Genomic DNA, 25,814 nt, shown 5'->3' with positions numbered 1-25,814 from the left:
TTTTTTTTAATTATTAAAGAAAAAAAATAGCATTAGGCACAAGATATTTTATTGCGCTTTTTATATAGACACAAATGTTCAACATAAGTGGAATGGCTTACAGCACTGGAGGTCAGTTTGAAGCATGTAAACAGATAAACTATGATATTCATACAAGTACAACAAAATCAGTAAGTACAGTACACATCTCTGGAGAGAGAAAAAAGGGGAGAAATATTTTTTTTTTTCCCTATAACAATGTTGCCAATGTAGTGAAGTCTGAAATTCATTAATGATATTTGTTTATGCTTTATTTATAAGAATAACACATAACCAAGCCATAAAAGCCATAAAATCTCTGTATACAAAACAAAAACCAAAAGGCAGTTCCAATTAGGAGACAAACACACAATGAAAAATAAGATATATTACATGGAGGGTCCTGAGACAAAGACGTCAATTTCAAGTACATTTTGTCAAGTGGGACCAAATAGACAAATTCATTTTTCATTAAATTAAATTTAAATAGTGTGCTTCACTCACCAATGGGTATAAGTGTGACTAATCTAAGTGCATCAGAGGCTGCTGTATGTGCATATTGGCACTATTACTATAATCAGGCTTTAAAAAAAAAGATGACATGTAACAGTGAAACTTCAGAAGCACATGTTTTGCTCTCTCTTGGTTTAATTGCTGCTAAAAATACCTCCAACATGTTCTCCAATAATTCTTTCTCAACTTTTGAAATTGCAAAGCAATCAGTCACTGCCTCTTATCAATCAGGCATGACAAGTAAACTGATGAAAAATAAATATACATCTACATTATCTTTAAAATTCAAGTATATAACAGAAAATGGCAGCAACAAACTATAACCCTGATTTTGTTGCCCTCTGTGACACTGGTGCTAAATACTAAAACCAAAGATGAGATGGAAATGACTCCTTTTTAGTTCAAATTTAATTTCCTATTAATTAAAAGTTATTTTTCAATATTTCATTAATTTCCCACATTTTTACATCCACACAAACACCACCAAGTAGACTGATATATTGATTGGCACTTAGCATCTTTATCGGCCTTCAACAAAGTAATTAAACAATAAACGTATTGTTTATGAGTAGAATTGCAGCATTGTAGTAAATGATGTCCGAACCAAATCTTCAAATTTTCTACTTTGTCCATGGGCTACTATTCGAGGTACAGGTAGTAACATTTCTGCACAGTTTTAGCAAAGCTAAGGCAGGTTAAATTGAAGCTGAAAAAATGTGGGTGTATGAACATATTTCTTTCACTTAGGATAAGATGTCGATTTGGTCAAGCACTTCAAATGCAGATGTATGCCATATATACACATACAAAAGAAGACAACATGAAAACAGCTAACAAACATTGGTGAGTATGTGCTGCATTTGCAATCAATTACACATACTGTGTTCTACACAGTATTTACTGTATACTCATACTACTGAAAAATAGTACAAGTAGTTTGGTAGTATGCCATTTCAAACAAAACCCATGAACAAACTGTGTTGTGTCCTTATTATTCATCTCCATCATTTCAGGTAGTAATGAAAATCTGCAAATTGTGATGGTCATGTGGGCACTTTGAGGTAAGCTAATGAGCAGTAATCTCCCATGTTTGGGGGTCCGTCGATGCTTTGACCTGTATTGAGCATGGGCACACGTGTAGCACATAGTATTGCAAGAACCAGTAGCAAAAGACGGCTAAGGCTTATGCTAAAATAGGGCAGGGTATTGGGTCCACAATCATATAAGATAAGTGCTTAAATGTTCCCTTCTCCAATGCATACAGACAGAGTTGCTCACATACACGTCTCGATGAAATTCAGTAGTCCATCCCATCATCACTTTCATAACAGTCTGAAGGTGCATCCGTCCCAAAGTAACGGTCCCCAAAATTACCTGCAAAAACAATTGCTTTGGGTTGCAAGATACTGAATGTTCCATTTTTCCCTTTGTTTTTGCCAATCAAAGAAATCTTACCAATCCCTGGAATGATGTGGAACTCATCATTGACATTCTTGTCCACGGCAGTGGTGATGATGCGCACCTTGGGAAAGGCGTAGGCCACTGAGTGAACCCCCATCTCTGCCATGAGCAGAGAGAGCAGGAAGATCTTATCCTCCTGGACATCATGATCCTGTAACAGATGAGTTTGTAAATCACTCTTAAACCAGTTACTGTGCTAATGTAGATTTCAAGGTCTGTTTAAAATAAACAAACAAAAAAAACAGTACAAAAATATATAAATAAATGAAGAATATAAAGTATATCTCTCAGCTAGAATGGTGTATTTTATACATATATATTTTATTATAATTTTTTATATTTTTTTAACTGCAGAACAGATTTGCCCTAAAATATTTCAGCAAGAATTTCGATATTTTATATAATATTTTGGAATATTTTAATAATATATCTTATATCTGACCTAGAATATTGTATTAGTGTCTGTTGTGCACTGATATATATATATATCAGCTGTATCATACAAATAAATAGTTAAAAAATCATACATTGTGATTTCTGGATTTTTTTTTTTAGATTATGTCTCTCACGGTGGACATACACCTACGATGACAATTTCAGACCCCTCCATGATTTCCAAGTGGGAGAACTTGCAAAATAGCAGGGTGTTCAAATACTTATTTTCCTCACTGTACATATATATACACAAAAATAGAAAAGTTTTATGTATGTATTTATCATTTATAGAGAGAGAAAGAAAGAAAGAAAAAGAAAGAGAGAGAGAAAGAAAGAAAGAGAGAAAGAAAGAGAGAATATAATAATATAATACAATTTATTCCTGAAATATAAAAAAAAAAAAAACATACATACACACATACATGTTTTTTTATATTTCAGGAATAAATTGTATTAAATTTTATTATATTATCTATATCTAGAGCAGATTATAGAACAGTTGATATATAATATAATATAATATAATATAATATAATATAATATAATATAATATAACTAAACACCTGGTGCAACATATCTATCCATCCATCCATCCATCCCCTACCTATCTTTTATAAATGTGCAACATATTCCCAAGTACCCATGTTGATAACAGAAGTATTGAACACAGGCCAGACAGAACTTTTTAAACACCCATATCCTATGTGAACTTTGTACCCACAAAATGTAGAAATTTGACCAGGATTGTTTGTTTTGAATACAAGAGAGAGGTCAAATCTCATTCAGAAAGGAATGTGGGGTGTCCATTGAAGCAGATCAGTCCGAACAGATCAAAAATTAGTTTTAGGATTAACATCACTTATCACAACATTCAGCATAGTGAGATGTTGACATTTATCTTGCACATCTTAAAAGTTAGGTTTAAAAGGCATAAACTACTCTCCAATGCACTGAAAATGTAATAATAAATAAATAAAAACCTATCAATAGCTGTACTCATTTGGGAAATTAAAATAAAAATGCACTATGACCTTTGTGTCTGCGAAAGTGACTTACAAGTAAGACTCTGACAGCCATGAGAGCTGCCGCTCCTGTTGACACGGTGCTGTCCATCAGGATGACATAGTCCTCACTGAGGTCCTTAGGCAGACGCAGGTAATGGAGCTGCAGAGGAGATTAGATCGTAATAAGACTCAGCTTTTAGACTGAGCGGAGATTTATGTGTCATTAGGTAGTACACTAAACATGCAAAACAGATGGAGACTTCAAGGAATTTGAGAGTGGTTTTGAACTGAGACTTCGTTCTATATTTAAAAAGGACATCAGATGAACTTGAAGTTCAAAGAAATGCAAATGAGATGCTACAGATTTGGAGATGGGTGATATAGCTAAAAAGTTACTAAAAAAATATTTTTAAACCTTTTTGCTACATGTAAATATTGATTATGTGTATTCATATTTATCAGTAAAAATCTTGAAATAAGGCATTTTTTCCAAATAGTTTTTCACTAAATTAACATAAGAATTATACAATCATTTTAAGTTATATTGATATTTATATTCTCTAATATAACGATACAGAGTAAATAAATAGTTAAACATTGCCATTGCTCACAACAACATTAAAATGTTATTTAAGTAGGGTGACCATACGTCCTGTTTTACCCGGACATATCTGGCCAGGATTTCGAGATCGCCCAAAATGCTCGGGATTCGTCTTTTGCTTTCTACAGTCACCATTCATTATGTTTACATTATTACGTTATTTGACACTGACACGTACGTGCCAGCTTTGCAGGTCATGCATTCTGATTCACACGGATCCCGATCGAGACGAAAACACAGGAATTTTCTTAGCAATGCTTACACGCACATCAACCGATCACTTGTTTAGCGTTCATGTAAACACTACATTCAGATTAACCAATCGGAATTAATTCAGTACTACTGAATCAAAAGGTGTACATGTAAACAAAATGAATGGCGACGAGAAAGCAAAAGCCGAATCGCGGATATTTTGGGCGATCTCGAAATCCCGGCCGGACATGACCTGGAATATGGTCACCCTAATTTAAGGGACATTTGGGAAAAATTTAGTGATGGTGCAAACAAATTTTTTGGATTCAGGTCTGAATCAGTTAAATGAAAAGGACAATTTGAACTGATTCCTGTGAATGAAATGAACCAAACTTACCAACTCTCAATTATTGGCCAAACAAAAAGCGCATTCAAAATCAATGATATTTTAAATGTGTAATTTTATCACTACAAGTATATCAGGAATATCCTATAAATGTCAAATCATAAGCAGTGTTGTTAACTAAACTCTTTTTCATTAATTGAAATGAAGATGAAGTAAAAAGAGATATATATTAGATTCAAAACTTAAAACATCAACGGAAACTACAAATGTTGTATAACTGACTTAAAAGTTTAAGTACTAAAATTACTATTAAAAAAAAAAGCTAAATAGAAATATTTTTTACAAAAACTAAAAAATGACAAGCACATTAAAATTATTAAAACTAAAATTAAAAATAATAAGCTAATCCAAAATATGAATAAATACCATAATAGTATATAAATTATGCTAAAATAACAGTCATAAGTAGTGTACCAAATGCAAAATGACAGTACAGCTAGAGGGAGCTGTGCGTCATACATTTACAAAACAATCCATCAGTGTCAGCGCAGTTGTTGAGTTTATCATGTATATCACGACACATGTTATACATCAGGTTGAATCCAAGGCATAGATATCAAATCTGACAAACCACTGAAGTGAAACAGACCATGACCTGAACAGAAGAGTATGAGTAATTCATACGCTCTGTCTTACAAGGCTGAGAACACAAGGGCACACGATAACACACTGACATTTCTTGATCACAGCTTGTTTATAGACATGCGTGTCAGTTGAATGGGTGAAGATGTGATACCTCAGGCTCTCCTGTGTCGTGATTGGTCTGGATGAGGATCTTTCCGAGTCGAATGTCCTTACAAACAGCCATCAAGGCCTGTTCCATGGTCTCTCCTGCCCGTAGAATGGACACACCAGTGATCTATCAAACGAATAAACAAGAAAGAACACAGGTATAAAGTCCTGCCATATAGATAATAGCAATACCAACTAATGTGACAAATATATAGACATGCTAACTAATTTGATCCATCGTTATTTTATTTATTCTTTTTAGTCAATTTATCTTAGTTTTATTACAAGTTTAAATGAAGTTTTCATCATAATTTTTGTTTAATTTTTAGTGATTTATTTATGTGCTTATGTCATTTTTTTAATTTTTATTTCAGTTTTAGTTATTTATTTTTAGGTAATAATTTTAGTGCTTCAACTTAAAATGAAATGTTGCAATGAACTGAAATAAGTTTAACTAATATTTATATTTTATTACAGCTTTATTTAAATCAACAGAAAAGTTTTTCATAGCTTTAGTTTTAGGGTGTGTTCACACTTATGGTTCAGTTCTTTTGGCTCTTTTGGTCCGGACCAAAAAAAGAAAACAATACATTTAGTCTTGTTTCGCTTATGTTCAGTGTTAAAAATGACAAAAAGCTAAAAGCTAAAGATAAAAAAAAGAAAAAAAAAAGAAGCTTTTATGACGTATATTTTTGCAACGGAACATCCAAAACAATGCTGTGTGCTGGGCTAAATGCGCTAGCTGTATGTGCGTAACGTTACAAATGCTGGTGCTGACAACTCCTGAAGAGCTTATAAAATGTGTAAATGAGTCAAAACTGGGCCGAAAACCCGGAAGATCTGCTGCGAGGAGATGCGGTTCTGATGCCTGTACCGAACTGTGATGGGCAACATTGCGACTATGACGAGAAATTTTTTTTAGGGTCGCATCTTGTGACATCATGTCCTGTTTTTGGTTCGTTTACATGTCTTTGGTCAGTGTTGCGTTCATATTTCAGTTGAACTGCACCAGAGTTCGTTTAGAAGCGTTCACATTTATTTAAATGAACCGCACTAACAGAGCAATCGCACCAGGGTTCGTTTTAATCAAACCAAACATGCCAAGTGTGAATACACCATTAGTTAACGATAATAACCCTGATTTGATCTAGTCATTTTGTTTTTTCAGCAAAGCATGTACACATTTTAATCTTCAAATAAACAAACCCTTTTCCCGCTCAGCCTCTTCCCTTCATATACAGTTCCTTGAGGAGTTTCAACAGACACCGGCTAGAGAGAAGAGGACATAAGAATCAGTGATGGAACTAACCAGTGCAATAATCAATGAAGACTTGCTTCACTTCACACCATAACAATTTTATTTGTCCGTGGGGGCGCTGCTAGGCACATGTATGCATCACTGTATTATGACCAATATCCAGAGCTCATAACATCGGGTTTAAAATTTGGTAGTTGGTCATTAATAATGACGGTCCACTCACCTTCAGCGGCAGGAAGGACAGGGCGTGCTCTATGAGAAGCCTCATTAATCTCTTTGAATAGAAAATAAATTCATCCCGACTGGTTTCTTTATTCCTGGGGGCACAGGGGACACAATCAATAATACACAACAGAGATGATGTGCGTTTTGGAGGAGAGTATGATACTGTAAACATGAAACACAGGTCTGAGAGTTTAGTGAGAAAACAATCCTTATTTTATATTAATTACCCAATTACAAAACATCAGTGGCCCATACAAACATACAAATCAAGCTGCTGCCAGCCTGCTCAAGTCCAACTCATGATGATAAATGTTGCTCTTTATTTACACTTATACTGGAGTAACCCAAGGTGTACACCTAAAGAGTACAATGGTGATGATTCTGGCTGGGTTTGAAGTTATAAAACCATATATCCACACCATTTTGAATGATTCTACAGTAGTGTTTTCTAAATCTACAGCATCACGGTAAAATATATTTCTTTTTATCTGAGCTGCGAGCTATCAGTTTGTACATGTGATGAGATGTGCACCATGAAGTAACGCCAACAAGTCTTTCTATTATTGTGTTGGCTTTGCTAGGTGCATGCAAAAACAAACTTGCAGCACAACTAGCGCAGTATGGTTCACAAACAAGAGCCGGTTCTTTTAATGAATCACTCAAAAAGACTCAAAGTTTGAATCAGTCAGATGAATCCTTCACTAAATGAACTGAATCTGTCAAGAGTGGCTACTGAATCAACATCTAACACACTAAAAGCTGCAGTCCGTAACTTTTTTTGTTCAAAATTGTTTTTCACTCCTTTTATCAATTGAATGTGTCCTTCCTTGCTTGAATAAAATTAAAAGTATTAATTTCTTTAAAAAAATGTTACTGACCCAAACTTTTGAATGGTAGTGCAAATAAACAATATATCACAAAACACCCTCCAAATTGAAGTTCTTATGTAATGTTACAAGTAATGTTATGAGGTCGTACCTGATTATAGTGTGCATTCCTCTGACCTGTGGTGTGCTCTCCATGACGCTCAGAGTCTTGGGTAGAGGTTGACCCTGATGGGCAGATGCCAGGGCTGATCTATATGGCACATGGATATGAGATGTAAACATTCCTTTTTTCCATGGGTTGCAAACAAAAAGTAACAACACATTTTTTGTCAATGGAAAAGAGACAAATATAATAATATTTGACTTTTTTCCCCAGTGCAAATATGGTTTGAAAAGCGAGCCTGACGTGTTATGGTAGCAGGTCAAGGTAGAGTTAAGGCCGATTCACTTCAAGTCAGAATTTCCATTATGAATACATTTTAAAAATGAAACAAAGGCATAATTTACACAAATTAATCGCCCTCACTCAAAAAATAAACTTCACTGATCAATAAGATATTAACTTGGGTTATGTGTTGGCTTAATATAGCTAGTTTCTCAGTACAAGGAGTAGTGTGATAAGTGCATCATCTATGTAACTATCAGACTTGGTGTGAATGGGCCTTTAAATTAGAAGTAGGCAGAAGTGAGGGTATTGCAACCAAAGATCTGATGTACAAGCATTAAAGGAACAGTTCACCTAAAAACTACATTTACTCACTCTCGTTTCTTTCCAAACGTGTCTAACTTTCTTCACAAAGGAGAAGAAAGTCATACTTGAGGGAGAGTAAATGACAGTTTGAATTTTAGGGTAAACTACTTTTTAAAACAGTGAAATAATGTGATATTAAATAAAACCAACAAGATGGTTTAGGACTGAACCTATACTAAATCACTGTGTTCAATTGATTTGTTTAAAATTACAATATTGTAAATGTGGAAAAACTAAGCAAGGACTGAGAGAGCCACCACTGCCCTCTACAGCCTACAATAATCACATAAGAGAGAAAATTTTATTTAGCTAATATATTAGGAAATATATTTAGCTGGTAACTTTCCTTCATTGTGGCTGCCAGTTTCACCAAACCTCAGCCAACAATCCCATAAACAAAGACACCATGTCCTAACCAGGAGTGATGCGAAATGTGTTCAGCGACAAAAACTTGTCTACACTGAACACTAAACTGCTGAGCAGCGTGATGCAATGATAGCCAATCAGAAGTTTTGAGGAGCAGGATTTTGGACCAATGAGATTTCATTGTGGGTGTGGCTATATGAGGCAAAATGCCACAAAAATAGAAAACAAGAGACGGAATGTCCTGTCGCTGTTAAGACTGGTTAGGACACTGACAGATTGACAGTGTGAATGTTATTTGACCATTCTGAAAAGATGAAGTTGAGTTAAACATACACAAGCAAGTTGAAAAAAAGTCAAACAATAACAGTAAAAAAGCTGATTGTTACTAAAGGAGCAGAACATGGTTTTATAAAGTGAGGAAGGAATGCAGAGGATGGATAAAAAACGAATAAAATGAAGGAAACAGAAAAAAGAAAAGACGAGAGGATGCAAGAATTTATCCTCACATATCCCAGCGGAGTTTCCTCTGAAGAAGGGAATAAATGATCATTGGGAGACAATGACGACGAGATAGAGACAGAGAAAAGAGAGAGGGAGGGGGAAAAAAGAACAAGACTTGATTAAAGTCTATATGGAACAGATGGGACAGATCACAGCCAAGATGAGCTCAGGTCTGGGCAGTATGTCAGTGGTTTTCAGCTGAAATGATGCTGCTGGCCTGAATAAAGTGATAAAAGGACAGCAGACATCTCAATAGAGACAATGTATTGATGGGATTTGCACGCTGCACGGTACCTGAAGAGAAAAACCACTGAAATAGGCCCATCCCCGTGTTAGCAACAGCATCAAAATAACAATGGAGGTGGAGACAAAAGGTACACCGTGAAGCTATGGTGTGTTTTTGCCCTGCAAAACTATTTTTTTGTCTTCACATTAATTTTGTGCAATTCATTCAGGCCCTTAACAAACAGTCTCCACTTTTTGTTATCAGGAAGGATGCATGAAATTGTTCAAAAGTGACAGACTTTTTCGATTTAATCAAAGAATCCTGAAAAATACATCACAACAATTATAAGCAGTCAAATTGTTTTTTAACATAGATAATAATAAGAAATGATGCTTGGGCACCAAATCAGCCTATTAGAATGATTTCTGAAGGATCATGTGACTGGAGTAACTCAGCTTTGCCATAGACAACAGTTTTAATTATATTTCACTTAATTGTATTTTTAACCAAATAAATGCAGCCATGGCAAGCATAAGAGACTTCTTTTAAAAACATTAAAAACAGTTAATTAAAAAACCAGCCACAAACTTTTGAAATGTTATGTATTAGCTGTTTGAATTTGGAACAGCCAAGACTTTAGACCAATGAGATTACAATGTGGGCGGGGCTGTGTATCCGTTTATACGGTGGCCTCGACAACACTCGACATTTAATTTGTTTAGCGTAGTCGTGCGTTTCCAACACCATAGCCAGAGCTAGGCTATTCCTTTTGTCTCTATTTGCATCTCTGCAGGCTTGAGAGAGAAAAAAAGGAAAGGACAGATGAAGCACAAGTTTAAAGAATGAAGAAAAGATAAATAAGGGAATGAGGGGAAAAGCAGCCATACCTCACTGTGATTTCACGCTGGGATGGTTAGAGCAATCGGTTGAGGTTTTAGCAAGTATTTCATTACAAACACACACAAGGAGGAGAAGAATAAAAAAAGAAAAGAAAAAAAGACAAACTCATGAAATGAGATATTCACTCAGAAAAAGCCATTCCGAACAGTCAGCCCCTCTCCATGGTATACTGGAAAATATTTCATGGCCATATCAGCTATTCTTGAACCCTACATTTAACCTGGTATAATCACATTCTTACATTTATGTTTCTCATATTTACATCACTGCAAATAAAATGTCTCAGGCTGATATAACAGTCTTTATCAGTGCGGGCATGTACAGTAAACTGCCCATAAACCACATATACAGACAATACATTTTCCATAGCTTTGAGGTTACAGTTTTACTTTGCAAAGGGTGACTCTTTAAATTAAAAGGAACTTTTCTGTTTCCTACAGTGAATTTAAAGAAAAATGCTTTTATTTTTTAAGAGTCTGCTCTTTTAGCCTACACTTACCCTCTATAATAAATTTAATAAGAAATTTAAATAAGGGAAATTCTATTTTGCATAAATAAATAAAATATTATCAACAAACATTTAACAAATGATTAATATATTACATATTTTATATATTCATTTGTATTATACTACAAGTAAAATGTATGAACAAATAATATATTTTACAATTGAGTAGATAGATAGATAGATAGATAGATACCTAACCTGTCATGTAAGCAAGTCTAAGGTTCATCTAATTTTTCTCTCAAAGTAAAAAATGTCAATACCACCATCATTACCATCATGTACAATATTAAAAACCCACACCATCAAGTTCCTCAAATCTGACCTCTATAGGAGGAGAAGCACAATGCGGCACTGTGGCTTTAGAGCATGAGATATTTTGTACAAAAGCACATGGTTCATTAGTCTTAAAGATCATTCCTCACTGTGACTGATCGAGTGAAGAAGAGAAAAGCATTTTCCATCTCAGGATAATTCATGACTTTATTCAGCCTGCGACAAGAAAAGGATTACATTTCAAAGAGGCTCTAAACCCATTTTGTAGAATACATCTGTCATCAATACATGCACATGAACATCACTCACCAAACGTTCATTAGTGTTAACATCTTTGTCTTACTAATAATTACTTTGGTAGACACCTAAAGTAAACATGAAATCAAATTTGACTTTACATATTGCCTAAATGATTCATCAGAGCATGTAAAAAGTGGATAATGTTAACCAACAACCACATAGCCATTTAGACACAATTTTAACAAATTCACAATCAGGCCAGGCTTTATGCTGGAACAAAATGTCCACTTTTGGATACAATAAGGTCATCATTTCAGCCTTCCTTTTTTTTTTAAGTGTTAGAAATGACCATACAGAATTTTACAGGTTGCAAATGAAATTTTATGTTGATGTTTCATGGATAATAATTTGAAGAAGAAGAAAAAAAAACTACTCTATATGGTCCTAAACTATGAGAAATGAATCCTAATGATTCTTGTTGTCCAGAAAACTAATTAAAAGGGACTATAACGGGGAAGACGGATTGTAAAATGAAGATCTAGATTACTGGCCTGACCTTTTCTTGTTTTAACCAATGCACACACTATTTAGAACGATATATATTTTATAACAGGTACAGTATGGCCACCAGAGGGCAAACTATACTTATACCATGAGCACATTATACTTATACCATGAGCACATTATACTTATACCATGGCATGGGATTCATATGCACATGCATGCAACATTTGAGTGTGTGTATTAGGAGCACGTGGATCACTTAGCAGGGATAACAACATGCATGCTGACCATTCTCAGCACTTTAATATGTACAGACCAACTAACAATTCTCACTCAATGTTGAACAGAAGAGAATAAGAAACCATTTTTATTACGTACCTTTTCCAGTTGACTGTGGACGTGCTGAACGATCAGATCCAACGCTACAAAGTTTTCTCCACCTGGGGCAAAAATGGAAAGGGGCAACCTTTTTTAATGTATATAATAACTTAAATAATGAATTCAAATGCATGTTATATTTCAATAAACTAGGGATATTTTACAGTTATTTTATGCATTTAATTGCCATATCACCATCAAAAGCTATATTCATGGCGCATATATAGTCAAACACCTTCAACATTTGAGTTATCAAATCAGTTGATATTTCACTGGTTTTGGTCATCCTTCTGTTAGACTGTCTCACAAATTAATTATGTTGAATAGCTGTCAGCTGCACCCACTACTAAAAAAATATCAAAAATGATATCTGGTGTCTGAATAATTTTTGGTTTGACTTCTTAGAACACCACAATTACAACTATATAAGGTTTTTAAAAATATTTATAAGATACAATTTTTTTAAATTATCTATTAATTACATTACTGAATAAAAACATTGCCAAGTAACATTTCACTAAAATATGTTTAATAGTCAATACTGGTAGACGTTTTGCAGATTTGACAATTTCCAAATTCACCTACCCCTTGGGACCACAATATCTGCAACCTGCACAGTGGGTTCGATGTACTGTTCAAACGCTGGCTTGACAAATTTGTTGTACTGTTTAATGACGCCTGTAATGTCACGCCCTCGATCCGTGATGTCCCTTTTCAGACGCCTGACCAGCCGGATATCAGAGTCCGTGTCTACAAACACCTTCATGTCTAGCAGCTGAAGGGCACACAGAGACAGAAATACAATACACAATGTCAAAAACTGACAACATGTGTGATAGACAAACAGTTAGGACTGCAACAAACAAATATTTTGAAAGGCCACAGCTATGTGCATTCTGATGCAGTTTTAAGGGTTTAATCAAGTTTATTTATTTGTCATATATACAAATGTCAAAGACTGAAATGCATTTGGTTGAGGCTCAGGCATTCAACAGTAGTGCAATATATACATTGAAGTAGTGCAATGATTTTGCGAGCCTTCTTCAGACATCGCGTGTGGAAGATGTCCTGTAAGGTAGGGAGTTTGGTGCCTATAATCATTTCAGCTGCTCTCACAACTCTCTGAAGGGCCTTGCGATAGCTGACAGCGCAGCTTCCATACCAGACGATCAGGCACCCTGTCAGGATACTCTCAATGGAGCATCTGTAGATGTTTGTGAGGATTTTTTTTTTTGGGGGGGGGGGCAAACTTCTTGAGCCTCCTTTGGAAGTACACTTAAAGTCTTTAAGTAGTAACTTAAAGATGATGTTGGTGCTGTGTTTAGCAACAGTCATGCGTGAACAGGGAGTACAGTAAGGGGCTGAGAACTGAACCCTGTGGAGCACCCGTGCTCAGGGTCAGCTTGGAAGAGAGCCAGTTTCCAATTCTCATCACTTGGGGTCTGTTCGTCAGAATATCCCAAATCCAGTTGCATAGTTGCCTAAGTCTTCAAGCTTTACGATAAGTTGGCCGGGATTATTGTTTTAAATGCGTAGCTGTAATCGATGAACAGCATTCTCACGTAGGTGTTTTTCCTGTCCAGGTGTGTGAGAGCATTGTGCACCGCAAGACTGAATATAAAGTGTTCCTGTGCTTCGGATAAACGTAAGCATTTTCCGCCGCAGTTCATTGGTCGTTCCAGGAGCTGTTTCTTTAGGATTATGGGTAGTGTACAATACCATTCAAAATCATGGGGTAAGATCTTTTTTTGAACTTTTATTCAGCAAAGATTAATTAAATTGATCAAAAGTGACAGTAAAGACATTTATAATGTTACAAAAGATATCAATTTCAAAAATTTTGTTTAAAACTTTCTATTAATCAAAAAATCCTGAAAACAATATCATGCTTTCCTCAAAAATCTTAAGAAGCACAACTGTTTTCAACATCGATTATAATAAAAAATGTTTCTTGAGCAGCAAATCAGCATATTACAATAATTTCAGAAGAATCGTGACACTGAAGACTGGAGTAATGATGATGAAATTCAGTTTTTCCATCACAGAAATAAATTATAACTGGACCTTGGAGTAGTGAAAAAAGGTTGCCTGGTCCGATGAGTCCGGAGTACCCTGACACTTGTCCAGGAATGGTTGAGGGACATGATGAAGTGTTCAAGGTGTTGCCCTGGCCTCCAAATTCTCCAGATCTCAATCCAACTGAGTGTCTGTAGGATGTGCTGGACCAACAAGTTCGATCCACAGTGGTTATTCACAAACTACAAGAAAGGATCTGAAGAAATTTTGCAAGGCAGGCACAATCTGTCCAGGAACTACTACGGTCTCTCCTCGACGGTTCTTGTTACTGAAAACACGCGTAAGATCTTTCAAAGGAGCGAAGTGATAGGATGTTTTAAAAAGCGGCTCAGCAAAGTAGAAGTCAGGATCAATCAAAACATTAGTGCAGTGTGACGGCAACTAGCCAAGACATACCGCTGGTGCCGACACTGACGCTGAAAATGAATATCATTCAGTGAGCCGACAAAATACGGCAAAAGCATTAAATTTCAGGGTAACGATAAACAATCCAACAATCTTAAAGAGCAGTGCAAGCAGCCCTGCCAACACGGTGAAATATAACTTATAAGACTGTGTGCAGGCATGCAAGAACAGCATAAGAATGGGGTAAAAGGTCGAGTGTATATCAACTTGTACAGGACAGGAAGTCATTTCTCATCCTTCCTGAACGAATTTCGCAAATAAAATAATGAATGTGAGCTGTCACTGTATTCACAAAGACCAGCCATGAGAAAGAGTTAAACTGAAAACCCTGATCTATTCTAGCCGACAGATGTAAAAGTGTCTACCGTTTGTTGAGTTTCATTCATTCTGCGGCACGTCTGCTGCAAGGTGCTCATAAATCACATCAGGATGAACTGCTTTGCCAATGCGTACACAATAACTCTAATTTTAATTTGTATAGATTTCCGGAAACTCTGCACAGTGAAGAATCGAAACCCGGCAATGGGAACAGTCAACGCTGGTGTAAATAAACGCCTATTCACTTCCTGTAACCAGTCCTTACCTTCACCATTAAAGAGAGAAAAGAATCAGTCATCTTCATTGTGTGAGGAAAACAACAGGATGCAAGAGGAACAGAACACAAGGAGAGGAAAACGGACAAGCGAGGACAGTCCTTGTGCAGTTTTAATAGGACCAGGCTTTAGAAACGTGATTTTATAAATCTATTCTTAAACCAGAGATGCAGTTTCTCCCCTAAATGATTGAAGAGACAACTAGAACTCATTATCTAACCATTAACCAGTATTCATGTATATTCAGGGCTGCAAAGAGCCAGAGATGGTATTGCAGAGAGGGAATCTCATCTTCCTGGTTGGGTTGTGGCAATGAGGTCTATTACTCAGAGGCAGAGACACACCAGTCTGGGTGAAATTTTCAGGATCATTTCACCCCAAATTCAAAAAGAAATAAACAGAGCAATTCCAAGAGGGTCCTCGCACCTTTGTGCTCATGCTCTAAAAATTAAGACATTATAATTTACATAGCGATAATGAAGCCTGCTTTTAAGACCATAAAGATTTTTTTTGCATTGCAATATTTTCATGACCACAAGCACATTTTCATTACCAATAATAAAAAATTAAAATAATTCTCATATATGTTATACACTACCATTCAAAAGTTTAGAGTTGGTAGAGTCAGTAGACAGTCTGTCTATCTATCTATCCATCCATCCATCCATCCATCCATCCATCCATCTATATATATATATATATATATATAAAACATCTGATTCTCATGACTTGTAATACAGTAATAAAACCATCATACACAGGCCATTTAAAAAAAAAAACTGCATAAATAAAAGGCAAGATCAAAACCATCATGCATAGTTTAAATTGCCCTTTATAATTTAAATATTTAATTTTTTATTGGGTTTTACATAGCATTATGGTAGGCTACTGTACAATTTCTTAATGAAAAGAAAAAATATATTTAGCATGTTGGGGAAATCAATGTCATCAGCATGGATGCAGTACTTTTAAGAAGAAAAAAAAAAAAGGTCTTATGGTCATTCGGCATCCATCACTAACCTGTGGGAATATATAATACATAATACTCACTCTCGTCTCTTCCTATCATTACACATCTCCCTTTTCATTTGACCTTATCTTTTACTACACCTCCATTTTTCACTCTCTGCTTTATGACTCCCATGATGCTCTTCTATATATCAGGCTATGAAACTTTACGTAATTCTTCCCCTCTTTCATATAATGTCCAGTGCGACAAGTTTAATATGAGGCTTACCTTTAAAAGCTCCTTGTTGGCAAAAGCCAAGATTCCCTCAAATATCACAACGTTGGCCCCATAGACGGTTTTCTGCACAGAGGATCATAAACAGAATATCAGATGACCAGTAATAACATAGCATATAACACAATATAATATAATATACAGGGCTCAACTCTAAGGATTTTTTTCCCCCACCAAAAAAATTTAAAAAAATTATGAATGAATAAATAAATAAAGTTTTGTTGTTTTGACCCATGTAACATTGTATTCTAATAAATAAGCCACCAGTGAAATTTCACAATTATTGATTGATTCCAATTTCGATACCCAAGCAAAAACTCCTAGCCTAACTAATATAAAGTTCAACATGTCTTCAGACTCGGCACAGAAAACAGCATGTGAGTACTGAAATTAGTTCTCTTTTATGTATTTTTGCACTTAAATCTGAATGGTTAAAAATCACTTGAATGTTTAAATTGACCAGACTTAAAAGCATGTGCAAATGATAAACTTTTGCGACAACACAGCACTGGCCCAACTGGGAAAATGAGAATTCCATCTGTCCCGAGCGTTTTTCATTGTGCAGTCCTTATTGTTGAGCCCTGATATAGTATAATGATGCATTGATAAAATCTTCAAATATAATTAATCAATTATATTAAGCTTTTACATTATAAAAACTGATTTCTACTCTAACTGATCAAATTATCCAAAAATAAGGTACTACACAAAGCACCAAGAAAAATGCCTTGAAGTGCTTTTTCTGGACTACAACTATTTATCATTTCAAATATGATGTTAATAAACTGAAGCAGTGCAGGGAGAGACTGTGGAAGTGTGCAGTGATGCATTTCCTCCATGCTTCCCTGCTTCAGAATGAGGGGAACCCTGATGGTGTCATGATCCCATTAAGAAAAATGCACTACCATGAGGCTTCCCGTCAATGGCCAATCATTCTGTATTGATCAGCACACGTGGCCTGTATATGCCACAGAACCAGAAATCTCCCTGTATCACTCATCAATGTTACGATCAATTTATGGAGAAATTAAACCTTAAATTTTAGGAAGACAAAGGCAGCACAGTCCCTAAATAATCATGTCTGAACTGACGTAATTAGTGTTGTGGTTTAACTGCTTTATTTCTATCAGGCATGAAATTGCAAGTTGCCTTTAAGAAAAAAATGCAACCAACATTGTACCAAGTTGATATTTCAATGATCTGAGTTTTTGGTATACGAGTCAAATTAAATCAATACAGATACAATAATCAGTTTTAGACAGTAAATCCATATAAATTAACATCAATATGCAGGAAAAATTAAGTTATTCATGTTATGGTAATGTTCTTCTGCCACAATTTGGCATCATAGAACTAGAACATATACTAATGGAAAAATTACATAGCATTGTTGTATCACACTTAAAGCAATAAAGCACTAGTAATTTCTTCTATGCTAAAAACATTCTTCTATCCCAGCTTAATACACAAAGGCAAATGCAAGTAAACTGTTTATAGGTTTTTCCCCCCCGAAAATGTTTTGCAAATTCTACTGGGTAATGCAGAAACTACACAGCTTTATTTTGTAGGGGAAAACAAAGTCTATATAGGCTCATGCATACTAACCAGGCAATCACACACATGCTTACCCACTCCTTGCGACGGTTATGGGTGGTGAAGTCATACACAGGCACTTTGATGCTTTTGCCCTTTTTCAGTTTTCTCAACACAGTTACCAGCAGCTCAAAATCAAAGGCATCAGGATGATCAAAGTTGTACTCATTTCTGGCTGCCAACTCCTGCTCCTCTTTACTCAAAACCTGCAATTCAGCAAGAGAAAAAGAAGTTAAAAATACGTTAACAAGTATACTTCGGCCGCCCGTGTTCCTCGACAGTCCACAATTTGTGTCATCTCTGTCTGCGTGCAGCTTAATTTTTGAGTCCACAACAGCGCTTGTGCGAGTGACAAAGAAAGCCCTCATGGCTTAAAAGAGTATACTTTGTCTAAGTCTCACACACAGTTGAGTGAATAAGCGGAACGCAGAAATTAAAAGAAGTATACCCGGGCCTTAAAGATTAAACAAAAAAATGTATGGTGGCGCAGAAATGTTGTGAGGTTGACAATAACAAAAAAGGATATATTCAAGGAAAGCATCCTGTAGAATTCCCACCATAAAGAAACAGATTGACTGATTGAACCACTTAATTAGACCACTAACAGGCTGAAGGATATGCCATTAAATCAAATCAGGATTAATGAATAGTGTTTCAGCACATCCAACAGGGGCAGGACCAAATTATATTAATGCTTCAATAGTTTCAACACATGAAAAAGTTCCATTTGGAGCACTTTAATGGCGCAGCGGTCTGCTAATGCAACTAGAAACAATAGTTGCTCACTTTAAAGGACAGGAAGTCCAAAGCAGATATATTCTGGGTCTTAAAAAGTACCTTGTAGAAAGAGTCCATAGAAAGCAGAACAACCCAAGGAACATCAAGAGCCTCGATGATCTTATTGGCCACGGTGGTTTTCCCAGAGGCACTCCCTCCACACAGACCTGCAGGACACACCAGAAGACACAGCTTGTTCAAATGCACAAAAAGCTGTTATTGAGGGAACATCTGAATTCAAAAAGGGCTGTCAAGCAAACCCCCTTATCAAAAGCATGTTTGAGAAACTTATACCAATACAAGACACCTTGAATGAATTTTTATTAAGGTTCCCAAAAAAACAACAACATGCTTTTAGATTCATTGTGCTTTACAATGATAAATAATATGACAGCTTACAGTGGGGGAAATAATTTGATCCCCTGCTGATTTTGTAAGTTTGCCCGCTCACAAAGAAATTAAGGGTCTATAATTGTTATGGTAGAATTATTTTAACAGATAGAGACAAAAAAATCCAGAAAAAAAACATTAAATAAAGGTTATAAATTCATTTGCATTTCAGTGAGTGAAATAAGTATTTGATCCCCATGCAAAACATGACTTAGTAGTACTTGGTGGAGAAACCTTTGTTGGCAAGCACAGAGGTAAGACGTTTCTTGTAGTTGGTCACCAGGTTGCACACATCTCAGGAGGGATTTTGGTCCACTCCTCTTTACAGATACTCTCTAAATCCTTAAGGTTTCTTGGCTGTCGCTTTGCAACTCGAAGTTTCAGCTCCCTCCACAGATCTTCTATAGGATTATGGTCTGGAGACTGGCTAGGCCACTCCATGACCTCAATGTGCTTCTTCTTGAGCAACTCCTTTGTTGCCTTGGCGGTATATTTTGGGTCATTGTCATGCTGGAAGACCCATATTCAGTGTTCTGGCTGAAGGAAGGTGGTTCTCGTCCAAGATTTGACGGTACATGGCCCCGTCCATTGGCCCCTCAATACAGTGAAGTCGTCCTGTACCCTTAGCACAGAAACAGCCCAAAAGCATGATGTTTCCACCTCCGTGCTTGACTGTAGGGATGGTGTTCTTGAGGTCATAGTCAGCATTTCTCTCCCTCCAAACACAGCGAGGTGAGTTGATGCCAAAGAGCTCGATTTTGGTCTCATTTGACCACAGCACCTTCTCCCAAGCCTTCTCGGAATCATTAGATGTTTATTGGCAAACTTCAGACGGGCCTGTACATGTGCCTTCTTGAGCAGGGGGACCTTGCGGGCGCTGCAGGATTTCAATCCATTGTGGGGTGGTGTGTTACCAATGGTTTGCTTGGTGACTGTGGTCCCAACTGCCTTAAGATCATTAACAAGCTTCTCCCGTGTAGTTCTGGGCTGATCCCTCACCTTTCTCATGATCATCCTTACCTCATGAGGCGAGATCTTGCATGGAGCTCTAGACTGAGAGCGATTGATTTTTCATTTTGTATTTCTTCCATTTCCAAATAATCACACCAACAAGTCTCCTTCTCTTCAAGCTTCTTGCTGATGGTCTTGTAGCCCATTCCAGCCTTTTGCAAGTCTACAATCTGGTCCCTTGACAGCTCTTTGGTCTTGCCCATAGTGATGGAGAGGTTGGAATGGAAGATACAGATTCTGTGGACAGGTGTCCACTGACATTAGGACATTAGGAGTACTTTCTTAAAGTGACAGGACTAATCTGGGCACATAACCAATCTGTGGGAGGCAGAATTCTTGCTGGTTGGTAGGGGATCAGATACTTATTTCGATCAAATGCTAATCAATTTACAACCTTTATATAATGTCTTTTCTGGATTTTTTGTTTGATATCCTGTCTCTATCCGTTAAAATAAACCTACCGTAAAAATTTGGGGTCAGCATAAAATTAGCATATTAGAATGATTTCTGAAGGATCATGTGACACTGAAGACTGGAGTAATGATGCTGTAAATTCAGCTTTCATCAGAGGAATAAATTACATTTTAAAATATATTAGAATATAATAGAAAACAGTCATTTTAAATTGTCATTATATTTCACAATATTACTGTTTTTTGTTTGTTTTTTATCAAATAAATGCAGCCTTGGTGAGCAGAAGAGACTTATTTTAAAAACATGAAAAATCTTACCGATCTAAAACTTTTGACCAGTAGTGTATATATATATAAATTACTTTTATTATTATTATATTATATTATATATTTATATTATTAATGTGCCACAATGCAAATAAATATAAATGTATCTTTCTTGTCACCCAGCTTTACTTGTATAATTCTTGAAGTTGCAATTGCAAAACCTGGTTATTTTCCACCATCCACTATGATGCAAACATTTACTTGTCACAACAATCATGATATATAAATATTAATTTTGCAGCTACTTTATAATTATCAAGGTAACTTTTTACTGCAAAAATGGCTGTGAAGTAAATCCCAAAAAATATTTTAAAAATTTGCTTGGATTACACAAATTCATCTGACTACATTATACAAAAGCCAGTCACACAAGACATTATGCTGACCACTACATTTTCAGATACTAAAGTTTGAAGTATCAGATAGATCTCTAGAATAAAAGGCCATAAAGACAAAAAAAGATACACCACCAGTGGGAACAACAAAAAAGCTTCTTGTTGTCCCATGGAGTAAAGTTACTTAAAACTGCTTTAGTGTTCTTATGTCCTCTCTCCACTCCCTGTTTGTCTGACCTTTGGTTAAAGGAAGATCATTCCACTTGGGTGGATTTATTAGTTTCTCTCTGACCGAGCGAGCAGGGATGACAGTCACACCAGACTTCTTCTTTTTTTTTTCAGGAATAATTGACTGGAGCACATCCAAGTGTGAAATTGTAAGCCGTACGACAGGCTCTTTGTGAGTAATGGACTGCATACTAATGACCTCAGAGCTCAGTCCTGAGAGAGCTCATGTTCTCAGACCAGATTCACACCACAAAAGTGTAAACCCTGCAATACTAATGTTTTCTGGGAAAGTTCCACAAAAGATTTTAAACATGCTTTAAGATATAAATGATTTTTCCCCCCAAGAAATTGATACTTTTATTCAGCAAGGATGCATTAAATTAGACAAAAGGGACAGAAAAGCCATTTGTAATGTTACAAAAGATCACATGATGTTCTTTTGAACTTTCTATTCATCAAAGAATCCTAAGAAACTGTATTACAGCTTCCACAAAATTAATAAGCAGCAAAACTGTTTTCAACATTGATAATAATCAGAAATGTTTCCTGAGCACCAAATCAGCATATTAGAATGATTTCTGAAGGATCATGTGACACTGAAGACTGCTGAAAATTCAGCTTTGCCATCACAGGAATAAATTACATTTTAAAATACATTAAAAACAGACAACTGTGATTTCAAATGTCAATAATATGAATTTCAAAAATATTACTGTTTTATGTATTTTGATCAAATAAATGCAGGAATGGTGACCATAAGAAATCTTACTGAGCCCAAATTTTAGAACGATAGTGTATATTTCATGTCTCATATTTAGAGCAAGCAATGTCTATATTCTCCAAACAAGAAAAACAAAAAACATTAATTCTGTATTAGACTTGCGCGTTTTTATTTATACTCCACTTCACATTTATGCTTTTTTATTTAATACTTGCTAATCTCTGAGTCCCTTATGAGTTTAATAAAGTATTAATAAAATATGAAACCTAAATTAGACCCATTTAATTTTCTCAATAAATGACTTTTTGTGCAATGTTTTTATAATCTTTTGTCAAATGTGATAATTCATTGCACTTTACATAATAAGACTGATTTGTGGTAATCAAATGTAGTAAAGGTATGCATGTGTGTCGTACCTATGACAAAGGCTTCTTTAAAGGTGGTCCCAGTAACGTTGTACCAGGGTGGTCGCCCTGCAGTGTAAATGGTCCTCTTATTTGTCCTTAGAAGTGGAGGCTCAGTTTTGCTTTGGCTGGTGGTCCGTTTCCGTGGGGACAGCGAAGGGGTAAGGGGACATCTGGGTCTCATGAGGCCATCGAGAGAATCCTCGCCACTACCACGAATTAAGGACAAACAAATCAAACTGCAAAACATTATGTTTTATAAAGTAGCACAATGGGAACATCTTTGTGTCACTTTAAGCTGCAGTCCGTAGTTTTTCCTCTTTGTCGCCATCTCTGTTGGAAATCTGCAATTGCAGTTATTCGCGGAATTATCAACTTTACGTGGGTTGTGCCTCGGCACGGCACGGCGCGGATGAATCCAATGTTTTGAGGAGAATGTGCGGATGTCAGTCACCGCGCCGGTGTGGATTCGCAATCACAAATTCTACTTTTTGGAAGTATAACCAACATAAGAATTTTCACCGGAAAATGTCGTCTGAACAATAACATCCACTTTTGTTCTGACCAACTAAGGGGAAAAAAGCATTGCAGTAAATCACACTGATTAAATCTAACGATCGCTTATCATATCACGTCAAACCATGTAAATGATTCTTTGTTCTCAAATTGTTAATGTTAACAACATCAGCATTGCGTGACTACATTTAATGCCCTTCCGATATTTATCCTTGTTTTCGCATGGGCCCGGTTGCAGTCTCTTTTTTTCTGTAGCCACTCCGAAGTCTGAAGTCTTTTGCATTTTACAACGGGTGAATCTCCAGTTGTCACTGGTGATTGTCGTTTGAACCTTTCTGGATCCGCCATCAAATTGATAAGTTTAATTATATCAAGTGCTGTGAGAAAAGGCTATAAATCTCCACCTCCAACATCCTCACATGCAACATAGTCTACTAGCCGAGACGTTATGTGTAGATGTGACATGCTCGAATTTCCCGCGGAAATCCACCAGTACCACTGGAATTAAAAACATTATTACAAGCTTACCGTTTTGAATCGAGCTAAGGCAAGCAGATAGTTTTGAACACTGGCTGGTTATGTACTTGCTCAATTTATTTTGGATCATTTTTAACCCAAAAAAAGTTACGGACTGCAGCTTTAACAATCTTCAATAACTGATAAATTATCATTGAACAGAGCAAACAAGTAAGTGTGAGTGTCCACATCGCCATCAGACATGCCTTTATAATCATGAACGGCCCCATTTGACCTGAGCATAGCTATTGGACACTGTTTCATAGAGAGCTTGAGGAAATCTAGGTCTTAGTGATGCCCTCAGAAAAAGCTGCTCACATGATCATTTCTGTTAGTGTGGTAGAGGGACTAGGAGCTTTCTTCATATCCTGTCCAGGAAACCACACATCTGCTCAGCCAAACCTGGAGCCTCATTTGAGTAAGACTCTCATCACATGGACAGACACTGGACACTCACTGGCGCTAATGAATCATTAAATTGAAGTACAGTCCATTACACAATGGCAGTGCTGAAAATGTCAGGATGTTTGCTTTGAAAGACTAGGCTTATGTGGATTAAGGGTAGTTGACATGAAATTCTATTGTCTGTGCTGCTGACACGTTGTGTGCATTTGCTGATTCTTTGTTTGTTTTTTTTGGAAGGAATACAAGGAATGTGTGTCACATTAGGCTCTTGTTGATACAAAGAAGGCTAAAAGGAGATTAAAAATTGTGATAAGGTAATGGAAATATGCATTATAAGTTTATAAATATCCATATTTTCTCAATATCAGGTTTTATATAAGCATGAAACTCTAACGGGAATGTTATGCTCAATTACCTTGCCCGTTCACTTCAAAGATTGATAACTATATTAGCTTTCACACCAGCGGACAATATCGTTCTGTTTATTCTATGCTTGTCTGTCACTTTAAATGCTCGAGCTCGTTCCAGCAGGATGGATTCTGATTGGCTGTCAATGTTTTCATTGCTCATAAACTGGATAAAATCGTTCTGAAACTGATTCCAAAGAAATCGTTTCTCTGTGCCATTATCGTTATAGCTGTGTTGTGGACTCCGCTATTCTTTAATGTTGAGAACGATTTTTTAGAACTATATCTTTATCGTCATCTTTTAATAAACACACCCCAAATTTATTTATTTTTTTATTTTATTGCATTTTTGCCTTTGACAAATAAAAGTGGATAATATCGACTATTAGCATTCAAAATAAACGTAATGCTTGCGTTTACATATGTTAATTCTGCATGTTGCTTTAAATTTAACTGCAACACAGCCCTCTTCATTCGACTCGGATCTGCCACGCCAGCAGCTCCAGAAAAAAAGAAGCAGCTCATTCTGAAAGTTCTAAATCTCAAACAGACAAAAATGAATGCCAAACCAGCAGGTAACGTTACACTGTGTAACGTGTGTCCCTTGATGTACTGTTGCCACTGATTAAAACAACACTGTTCTTTATTTGTCAACCGGATCAGTTACTGATCACATTAGCTGAGCTCGACAGGCACTTGGTCTACTAACCTGTCAGATCTAGACATCGACTGATCATCCTCCTCTCCTTCTTCTTTCTGTTGCACCTGGACATCGTTTTGGCTCGTTGTCATCGCCATGTTTTGTGCCGCGAACGCGCGGAAACGCATGTCCGGAAGTGCGTTTACGTCACGCTTGTGGTGGCGCATAGGAAACGCTTGACGCTTCTTTTTTCAATCGACTTAATTGTATTGTATTACTTTATATATATAATACTATAGATTACAACCCTATTATTATATTTGTTTATTATTTGAATAAATCAATTATATATTTTATATTATATGTTTTGTTCGGAAAAAATTAAAAAGTTGATTTCCATTTATAGATAGATCTACAGCAGGGGTGTCCAATCCTGCTCATGGAGGGCCTCTCCTGCAATGCTCTTTCCTAAATCATAGAGCTCTTTCCTAACGA

General features: G+C 36.2%; 1 protein-coding gene across 3 annotated transcripts; it reads right to left on the bottom strand.

The window, feature by feature from the left end:
• Positions 1-32: 32 nt before the first annotated feature.
• On the bottom strand, positions 33-25,520 carry LOC311068404 (uridine-cytidine kinase-like 1). Of its 3 annotated transcripts, none has more exons than XM_084090831.1 (15): positions 25,389-25,520; positions 22,848-23,044; positions 19,067-19,173; positions 18,265-18,435; positions 16,631-16,702; positions 12,905-13,094; positions 12,320-12,381; positions 9,296-9,315; positions 7,824-7,922; positions 6,844-6,937; positions 6,569-6,631; positions 5,367-5,489; positions 3,484-3,591; positions 1,987-2,143; positions 33-1,905 (listed from the first exon to the last, which is right to left on the bottom strand). In XM_084090831.1, the coding sequence occupies exons 1-15, from the start codon at positions 25,505-25,507 to the stop codon at positions 1,829-1,831; spliced, it is 1,659 nt and encodes a 552-aa protein (XP_083946957.1). In that variant the 5' UTR covers positions 25,508-25,520; the 3' UTR covers positions 33-1,828. The 3 variants fall into 3 exon arrangements, with proteins under 3 accessions (XP_083946957.1, XP_083946956.1, XP_083946955.1); XM_084090830.1 differs by lacking the exon at positions 9,296-9,315 and adding an exon at positions 10,404-10,420 and having other exon boundaries at positions 22,848-23,074; positions 25,389-25,508; XM_084090829.1 differs by having other exon boundaries at positions 22,848-23,074; positions 25,389-25,508.
• Positions 25,521-25,814: the final 294 nt, after the last annotated feature.

This window comes from Abramis brama (genome assembly GCF_963993115.1).
Source record: "Abramis brama genome assembly, chromosome: 18".
In the NCBI taxonomy this organism is placed as follows: domain Eukaryota; kingdom Metazoa; phylum Chordata; class Actinopteri; order Cypriniformes; family Leuciscidae; genus Abramis; species Abramis brama.
Note: the sequence above shows the minus strand (reverse complement) of the source record. Positions and strands in the feature narration are given on the sequence as shown.